The sequence below is a fragment of the Phalaenopsis equestris genome, unplaced genomic scaffold (assembly GCF_001263595.1).
Source record: "Phalaenopsis equestris unplaced genomic scaffold, ASM126359v1 Scaffold000002, whole genome shotgun sequence".
Taxonomy (NCBI): domain Eukaryota; kingdom Viridiplantae; phylum Streptophyta; class Magnoliopsida; order Asparagales; family Orchidaceae; genus Phalaenopsis; species Phalaenopsis equestris.
Genome location: NW_018164444.1, coordinates 35584594 through 35595121, shown reverse-complemented (window position 1 = coordinate 35595121; position 10528 = coordinate 35584594). Strand labels below are relative to the sequence as shown.

Genomic DNA, 10528 nt, shown 5'->3' with positions numbered 1-10528 from the left:
CACTTTGAATAACCCCCCCATCCCCCCCCCCAAACACCCACCTCTTTCTTTGCCTTTCCAATAATAAGGAACCGTTAACCAGTTTCAGATTTGTTAGGCGCTATAAAGTCTAATTTGGACGATTCACCAAACTTTTGAGTCAACAAGGACTCAAATGAATTCGCTCTAATCATACCATATTCTACAATCACAGATAATAATTATATATGTTAATGATATCATTATTATTAGGGACCACGATTTGTGAATAAGTACCTTGAAAAAATAGCTTACAAAAGAGTTTGAAATCAAAGATTTTGGGCATCTCCAATATTTTTGCAAAAAAAAAAAAAATCTCTTAAGAAAAAATTTAGCCTCATTATTTTGAAAGCAAAAATATTCTAGATGTCTTAAAAGAATTTGATTTAACTCGAAGCAAATTTGTCAACATTTCAACAAATCCAACACAAAATTGAGTAATATCAGTACTAATTTTATGGTATATGAGAAATGATATAAAAAATTGGTGATAAAACTCATCTATTTGGCTCAAACTATATTTGACATAGTCCTTTTTGTCAGCATGATAGGCCACCTCACACGCATGTGCCTCATGAAGAGCACATGAATGATATTCCTGGAATACTCGGATACTTTAATAAAACGCCAAATGGCAGCTTTTCTCTAAGAAATGAGAATTCATAATTATAGAACCTTATATTGATGCTAGTAGGTCGAAGTCTATGATGGACAAAAGATCTACTTTCAAGGTATCACATCTATGTGTGGGTAATTCTATAAAATGGAGAGGCGAAAAACATAACATTGGCAAGAACAAAGCAGAAATAGATTTCAGATAATTGGCAGATGTGATTAGAAGTATGAATGGTAGTAGCCGGTAAGTTTCCCTGGAAGGCAGAACGTGTGATATTGAATGTGATGGCACCTGACGGCTTCCGCAATGACAGGATAAGGAAATGAATGAAATAGCAGCTAGCAGTTTCTCTGATTGAAGATATTAGTTTCCACATAATTTATAGGAAGCAGGTCATGGATTGTTTATAATTATTCATTGGGATTCTCTCAAATATATTTCATAATTTTTAAACTAAAATTGGTTGTCATATTTAGATTTTCTTTCTTACAAGGATATATTTATTTCTTACCAACTTTTCAGTATTGTAAACCTTCATATCTTGGGCCAAGTATCGGCCAGCGAATATTTTTGACTTTCCTCACTTCCACTGCTTTCTTTCAAGAAATTTTTATTTTATATTTTTAACCAAGATTTAAAAAATTTGGATAATTTTTTAATTATTTCATTAAGGAATTAAAGGCTACAAATATAACTTGTAACTGGGCTTTGAAATCAATTGAAAACAGCTCAATTCATTTGGAATTACTCTTCCCTCCCCACCGCCAATACAAATATAACTTGTAACTAGGCATTGAAATCAATTGAACACAAATCAATTCATTTGGCATTACACCTCCCTCCACGCCAACCCCCAACCAATACCTTTTGGCCTCCATAAGTCAGATCAATTATCCTCTTCCTCTCAGTTTCTAGTTCATTATGATTGGAAAACAGAAAGTTAAAAACTCATCAATTGTAGTCGTTGGTTGCAGCTCTCAAAGGAGGAAACGAGACTTAATGCTTGCTATTGGTACCTTGTTTTGGTGTTAAATAGTGAGTTACCTCACTGTTAAAACAATAAGAGAAGTCAGGTGAAGAAAAAATTAAGTGCAAGGAAACCAAATTAGATTGTTTTTTTATGATCTTTTTCATGTTACTCTCTAGTCAATTTTACCATGCATCTTTACATCATCAATCAATGCCTTATAAAGAAACATCTGTAGTTGAAAACAGTGCCAGAATTAGACCACCACCATTGGGCTATTTTCGGTCATCCAAGTGGACCAGAGTCCAAATGGGTGGCTAGTTTAGCCCAAGGGAAGCATCATATGATCAAAATTTAATCAATAAAGAGTGTGAACTCCACCATACATTGTTGACATCTACAAGGAATATTTCAAATAAATTTTAGTTCCGCTTGTGAATATAAATAGACACCAATTCAATTCATTTAGAAGATCTATTTAAATCCGAAGATAATATGGATCCTCTAAGAATTCCCAAAAGCAAACTTTATTTGGTCAACGAGCTTTGTTAATTTCAACGAGCTTTGTTAATTTCAACGATGGCTAAACCACACCACGTCATCATCCACAAGTCAACGAGCTTTGTTAATTTCAACGAATTTTTACAACGATGGCTAAACCACACCACGTCATCATCCACATGATCAATGCCTATTTATAGCCTTAACATCCTATACAATCATCAATGACAATAGACTATGACTTTACCAACAGCCGCAAGTTTTGATTAAATCATTACCATCTACAATATCGAACACTATTCTACATTGCAATAGTTGAAATCTATGCAGCTGGTCTAACATCTCATCCAACAACATTATCTACATGGCTTCTCTAACTATTCAAGGAAAAAAGTTATCTTGTAGTTTATTTCATAATAAGGTGATTAGAATTGGATAATGGAGTTGGTATCCACTACAAACAGAAGGATTGGTTACTTTGAGTTCAACTTTGGTTGACCTTCCCCATGTAAAAATCAAAAGACAAGGAATGGGTGTCGATAATATTATAACTGAAAATAAAGGGAGACACAGAAAGTCAACAAGTACGGGTAGAATAGCGATATAGAGATTAAGTTGTTTATAGAATAGTTGGTGACAATCCATGTTATCCATGATGAGCTGATTTAGGATTCCTTATCCTAATTTTCCTGCATCAATTCAGACTATAGTTAGTCATCCATAAAAAATGGTTGACCTTTAAAATAAGGACAAATTCTCTCCACTTAATTTTTACTCTACTCTTGTTTGTCACCCTTTTTATTAAATTTCAATTGAAGTTTAGAAATTTTAGTCCCTCCTCAATTCATATTCGCAATTTTCACCTTAAAATTTAGTATGGCAATATTCTTGAGAGCCTCTTGGATCAGAGCCCGTTCATTTTAGGTCATTTGTTCCCACAAAAGAGAGTTCTTCTTTCACTTCTCGGAGAAATTCTCTTTTCTTTCTCAATAGCGAGCTTTTGAAAAAAGAGCAATAATTCCTTATCATTCAATTGATGCTAATTGACAATTACTTCGTGTACTTTTCATCAATAGTAGTAATATTACTACTGTATTAGTCATCTCTTTCTCCTATTAAGGTGAAAAAATAGACTAATCTGCTGTGAAATTTTGTCCTCCCTTTGCAAGCACAACTTTATCATGTCTTCTAAAGAAGTTAGCATCCCTTATGCCGTGGCTTTTTTGTAACAGCAACGCGGTGGTCAAAATTTGAAATTTCAATATTCTATCTTTATTTCCAATGGAAAAAAGACATTTATTTCCTTATGTACGAAAAATCTATATTAGCTTCAAAAATATCAATCACTAGGAAAAGCTTCAATTTATGTAGAGAGATTAAGAGACCTGCTACATATTTTAGGAATATAATTTTTTTCATTCAATTAAATTTATAAGAAAATTGCATGACTTCTATATCTCAACATGTACTAATACACATTTTTCTTAGGAAAATTGGAATACACAGCACACAATTATTATGTATTTACACATCTACACTTGAAGTTTGATATTTATATCTAAAACAATCTGTTATAAAAAAAAAACAAATATGAAAATGTTTATTTCACTTTTAAAAAACAGGTTGATGTGATGTCAAAGATTTAAGTGGTATGTATATAAATATAAAAACTTAGATGTTAGATATCTAAATATATATGAATTAAGTGATATGTATGGAAATGCCCCTTTTCTTATTGTCCTTCAAATTTTGTCATCACATATTTTCTCTTTCAAGAACAATGGAATAGAATTGAGCTTTTAATCATTATTTAAACCCTAACAATGTTAAGGTCGGTTTTTTTTAGAAAAAGCCGGAAGTGTGAGCTCAAAAGGTAATATACGTGATTCGAACCCTAATAATAATTAATCTAAACTCAACACTCTCTTTACAAAACTTATAGCTTTCTTATAATCATTATAAGCCTCAATAGAGCTGAACTTAAAATGTGTCTTATAAGTACATATATTTTCCTCAATAACTCATTGTGCCCACTCCACCAATCAATACTATTAATTCCAAGACTCTCCTAAAACTCAACAGCAAATCTTTTAAGAAAACTAACAATCTTATCTCACATCAAGTTTTGTTCAACTAAAAATTTTCAATTGGCCTTTCTTAGCAACCTATCTTAAAAGATTATGAATTCATCGTATTTCAAATTCCACCAACTTACCCTGACGTAATAATTTCTTTTGATTATTTTATATCGACGCTTAAGGTAAATATCCATAATTGCTATAATAAATTGTGGGTCATGCTTTATCTTTGAATCATCTTACAATATTTATAAGAAGATTTTGATTTTCATATTAAGAAAAAAAATCTATTTAGTGATTTCATTACTCAACTTTTGTGAGAACCAAAAATTCTTCCAATTTATGAAAATATGTGTTCTCTATTACAAGATATAGGTTATTACAAAATCAAGCATCGCTTCTCACAATGTATTTTTGTTTCCTATGCTATAACCACCAAGAATTATCCAAAACTCATCCTACTATAACCTATATCGCCCATTTACATCACATCCAATAAACATCATTTCTTTAGCTAGTATATGTTGTAGTAGTTCAACCAATTCTTTCCAACACTTAATTTTTTAACGTTTTGTCTATAATACAATTTGAGATTATGTATTTTTTTTACTTATGTTCTAATGCAATTTAAAGTGCATGGTCATGGATAATTATCTTAATAGCAATTGCCATATCACAAATCCTACCAACCTCTAAAACTTAATATTTCAACTACTTTATCTACTACTTATCCAACCAAATTCCTATCATTAACCTTTTCAACATACAATAACATATAATCTTTCTCAATATGCTTGAATTTTTCTAATTTCCATTTAATTATCATAAACAAGCAAATATTTATTCAAAATTCCATCCTAATGTCTACCAATTCTCTTATCTTACTACTCGAAGTTCTCAAATTTATGTCATAAATCTAAATTTTAGGTTCATATACGATCAACCACTACCTATATTTCACCATAATCGAGTGATCCTTGTGCCACGCCACTTACGGGTGACTTCTCAGCCCACCAAGTTTTGTTTTCACCACAAAGTTAAAATATAGTTCGTAACTTATGGGTGAAGTCCTAGCTCATCATTGTCTACCTATCACCGCAATTGGCCAAGTCATGGCACTTAGCTTTCCGGAAACACCCAAACATTAGTAAAATTTAAAATTATGTCTTTTCTTTAGATTTGAAATGTAATCTATAATTAATTGTTGACCAAACAATTAAAGAATCCAGATATAGAAGTGAAGAAGAAAAGATTATTGAATATAAGACGATGAAGTGGAGAAGAAAAGAGGCTAAAGTTTCTCAAACTAAAGAAGACGCTAAACTTGTCATAGCTTATATTTGACATAGGAAGTTAAATTTTTTCAATCGAAAAGTTGGTTTCACTAAATATTATATTTTGTTAGAGTTTCATCTGTTGAGTTTAACGAGTCATCATCTGAAACAAGAGATGGTTATTGAGGGTTTGTTAGGACACAACATGGTAAGCACAACAATTATTATAGGAAAATCATAAATGTATTTTTCAAAAAAATTTAAATTTCAATGGAGTGGTGAAATTTCAAATTTCTAACTATTGTTAATGAAAATGGCTTGAAAGAAAATCAAAGAACACATAAATTCCAAATAAAAGAAATCTAAGAGATAATGGTAGAAAAAGCATATATATATATATATATATATATATATATTATATATATATATATATATATATAATATAGTATAATATAATATAATATAAAAATGAAAAAATCGTAGAATGATTAAAGAATCTATTACTAGAAACAAAAAATAGCAGCTAAAGAGCATTCAATTTTTCATAGCAAGAGTTTGCTAGCCTTCTGAAAGTTTATCAAAGAAATTTTGCACACCAAGATAATGATAAATTCAATGGATATGTATCCCGATATCGTATCCTTTATAAAAGCATGGACATTAAATTTAGCACTATGAGTGGATACTTACATTCAAAAAGCACAGCAAAGACCCAGCGAGTGAACCACCAACAGCCAAAAGGGCCAAGAATCGAAAGTCAAATATGAGCTAAATAACAAAAGGAGAACAAAAAATATTGTCAGTGTTAGCAGTAACAAACATTCTCATAATAGTTTTGAAAATAATAATAATAATAAGCCATAAAACATATTTATTTTATAACAAAATAAGAAGCATTTTAGAAATGCCTTGAAATAAAAATAATTTTCAAAATCAAGACATGCACATCCAATTTTTGAAAACGAATAAAAGAATGATTGGGAATAGCAATAGAATATGTCCTTTCATTTGTTTGTTTTGATAGGTTTAGGACAACAGCCATACACTATCAAGAATAAACATTGACTTGCCACATTAATAAAACACAAAATGGGCATGATGATAAAAAAAAAATTAAAACAATTTGGTTTCATGAATGAGTAAATGACCATGCGTACAAGCAAGTGTGAGTGCATGATCCAGAATTGCACTTTTCTCGCACCCTTCTCCATCTTCATCGCCTTCTCTACTTTCCTAACATCAATGGTTTACTAAGAGACAAGGGAAAAGCAAGTCTTTTCTTTTGATTTATTTAATCAAATGAGAAAATCCTTTACCCTTTAATTAACTCAATTACATGGATAAGGTTATAAGAATTTTTTTCTCTTTTGGAATGGTGAGCAATAAAACTCAAAGTGTATGCTCGATCCAATGACGGTAGAGATGCAACCATCTCTTTGAACCAATGAGATATAAGACTTTTTCACAATTAGAAAATAACTTGAAATCATGATTACATAATGGCAGTTGGGTATTTAGCAAGCTAAGATAATGACAAGCATGGTAAGGGCAAAGTGGCCATTTGACCAAAATAATGCAAAGAAAAATTCATAGAATGTTAAGGTTATAATTGAAAAAATTACTTATAAGTTAAATAACTTAATAAAAAAACAAAAAATTATAATAAATCCTGTAAATCATAATTTTGATGCCATGAAACATTTAAAAAACTTTGTGGAGCACTAAATGATTCAGAACATAGTAAAAGTGCGAAACAGGTCAACAACCATTAAAATAAATCATGTCAAAGAATTTCTTTACATAAAAAAAGGAAAAATCATTTTAAATGCTCAATGAACATTATGATGCATTATTTATGTTCATTGCAAATAAATTTGATTACAACATACCAGTAATGTGCTAGGAATAGGATTTTACTAGATCATATAATAACAACCATCCTTAGCACTTGAATACCAAAGGTGGTCGATGCCAGCTGCCCCCCTTCCCTCTCTCTCTTTGTGTCTCCTCTCAAATAGACTAAGGAAAACTCTTATTATTTCTCAATTTCTCCATATAAAACCTAATTTCTTGACCTAAATTTTTTCAACCTATTCTAAAAAAGCTTGCTCCAATTCTAAATTAATTACAATAATCATACTACAACTTTAGAGCTTGGACATGCAGATTAGCATGGATCAAGATGCATGGAGAGAGTTATGGCAGAACTCTTGAGCTTCAAGTGTTGAATAGCTCATGCAACCATAAAAATTACCTTGGCAACAATTTTATGAGCTCAGACTTTCATATTAAGTCCAAAGATTTCATCTTAACAAGTTAGTCTATTGGTTATAATCTTATACTAGATGGTTGAAAAATATGTTGGTGTAAAGATAACTAGTAGTTGACCCTCACTTATAGTCACAATCTTTTATGTTAATAAAAAAATTTAATTGCTAGTGTATATGGCCCAGTTTGAGTCCTCTTTTGATTTGAACTCTATAACAAATACTACAGATTCAATGGTCAAATTGGGATTGAGGGAATAATGTGGTTTTAGGCTATTTTGATCATGATTAACTTCTACTATGATTGATCAAAACTCAATAATGGGTGACTTCTATGACAGTTTCACATAGTTGAGGGGGTTATTGATGCATGACAAATGATTTGGTAAAAATTTTCTTTTTGATTGGAAGTAACGGTCAATGTGAAGAGATCTCACAAAGAGGAAATTTGATATGGTGCATGGGAGCATTGGGATAGTCCTGCAACACAATTTTAAAAATGTAATGGCATTAAAATGCCAATTGGTTAGGCCTCACCCATAAATTTAAACATCGGGTTAAGAAAGTTTGATCGTTAGTGTATTAAGTCTAATTCCAGTCCCCTTCTAATTTACTTTCCCTAGAAAACAATCATCTTCATATCATATATATATTTTCAATACCAGATATTCATCAACCACTATTGCTCTCTATCAAAAGTTCAACAGCCATCCCTAAAACCTTTTTTTTCCTTCATAACCCTTGATCTTCGTCATTATTTCATGCCCGTTCCAAGCCAAACTCCATGGTAAAAAAAAAATAAAAATCCATCAAATTCCGTGAATGATAATTGACAGGCTTAAGCTAACATAGAACAAATTAAAACTTTCACAAAGTCAATAACATGAAATTTTCGAATGGATTAATCAGGTTCTGCATACCTTCTCAATGGACGATTCAGGGGAGGGCGTGAGCCGAACGACAGAAGTTTCCCCCTTATCGGCAGCATGCTTGTATCCAAGCCGATATTCTCCATGGTTCCTGGAATTAATAAAGCGGTCGCCCGTAGAATTAGTGGAGGAGACGGCGGACGGATCGGATACGCTTTCATTGGGAGGATGAGGTGAGGAAGATGAGGATCGAAGGCAAGTGGTGGGAATTCGACGGGCACCGGAGGTATTTAAGAAGAGATGGCGGGATGGAGAATGAAGCGTAAAAGGGCAACAGACAGGCTGAATTCCAGGAGCGACAGCCATGACGCCTGCTCTCCGAGTTCTTTGAGCTCGACAGGAGATGTGTCGAGAGGGCTTTGGTTACCGCAGGCTTGAAGGGGCAGCACATATTTCTGTCGTCACCACACTCCAGTGTTCCTAGGGCTACACGGCTCTCGCTCGCCTGTCTCTGTCTGCAGCGACCACAAGGGAGAGATTTTTGTGCGAAATTTGACTAAAGATGCTCCGTGGTATCCGGAGATAGGAGAAGCAACATTTTTTTTTTATTTTTTATTTTTTTTTTTTTGGAAAATAGGAGAAATGATTTGTAGTTTTCCTAGTTTATTGAGTAAATATATATCTAAAATTTTATTTCAAATTTAAATTATACATTTTTATTTGCACCATTATAATAATCCTATATATTTGCATATCTAACATCTAAACTTCAATTTTTTATATACATATCATCTTAATTATATATGAAAATATATATTTCACTTTATGAAAATTAAAATTATGATCATATTGATGAAATATGAAAAAATTAGGTGATATAAATGTAAGAAAGTAGTGTATGTCTTTCAAACTGTTGACTTATATCTTTTCTCTAAGTTTCCCCTAGCATTTCGGGAGGTTTTCTCATTTTTCACTTTTTCTTGAAAATACTCTCCTCCTTTCTTCTCATTCTTTCTCTGTTGGTTTTTCTTCGTGGTTTTGGGGCTTTTGCCCTTTTTATCTTCTCCTCATGAATCATTTTTATCCTCTAATTTTGTCTTTTTTCTCATGCTCCCTTAGGACTAGTCCTGCTCTTAATTGGAAAAATCTAATATCTTCTAATTTTACTAGTTCTTTTCATTTTGTCTGTATTGTATTCTGCGAGTTTAGAAGAAAAAATTTTTTTTATCAAGTTATTTATGGATCTAAAATATGGATTCTAGCTCTTGTTGGATATGTCATTGGTAAGCCTCCTTTCTACGGAAATTTGCAAGTAGCAATTAGAAGAACATTAAAAGAAGTTGTAGATCTTCTTTCTCTTACTAAAAGTTTTTTCTGTTTAATTTTAATTGTGTTCAGGATTTTGACATGGTTTTAGTGGGTGGTCGCAGCTTATTAATGGTAGACCATTCTTTTTAAGAAAGTGGTCTCACAAGCTTAAACTTGTTAAAGAAGATTTCTAAAACATATTTATTTGTGTTAAATTTCTTAATTTGCCTCTGTGTTGTTCGAATGAAATCGACAAATCTAAGATTATTAGTAAAATTGGCATTCCTTTGGCTGTTGATTCTTTAACTTTCAAGTTTTTCTCGGCTTTCTTTTGCCAAAGTTAATATTCAGATAAATATTGACTCTTCTCCTCATGATTTCATTCTTCTTGATATTAAAGGGCATGAGCTTAAACTACATGTTGTTTATGAATGGAAACCAAACCTCTGTAAGGCTTGCAGTACTTTTGCTCATGATCGTTCATCTTGTACTAAGGTTGTTAATGGAGAATTAATAATAGAATTTATATTAATTAAAGATTTAAAACGATTAATAGTAGACCTCCTATTCCTGTTAAGATTTCTACTGTTGATGTTTCCTTTGCTCCTAATTTAAACATTTATGTTGATA

The 10528-nt window shown here is 31.7% G+C and overlaps 1 protein-coding gene across 1 annotated transcript in view; it reads right to left on the bottom strand.

Annotated features, from left to right (window-relative positions):
* LOC110031355 overlaps nucleotides 1–9128 on the bottom strand; it is a gene marked incomplete in the record, with an annotated part of 18545 nt that extends 9417 nt beyond the window's left edge. Inside the window, 2 exon segments of the mRNA XM_020734520.1 lie at nucleotides 6145–6222; nucleotides 8642–9128. Coding sequence (XP_020590179.1) covers nucleotides 6145–6222; nucleotides 8642–8956 — 393 coding nt within the window.
* Nucleotides 9129–10528: the final 1400 nt, after the last annotated feature.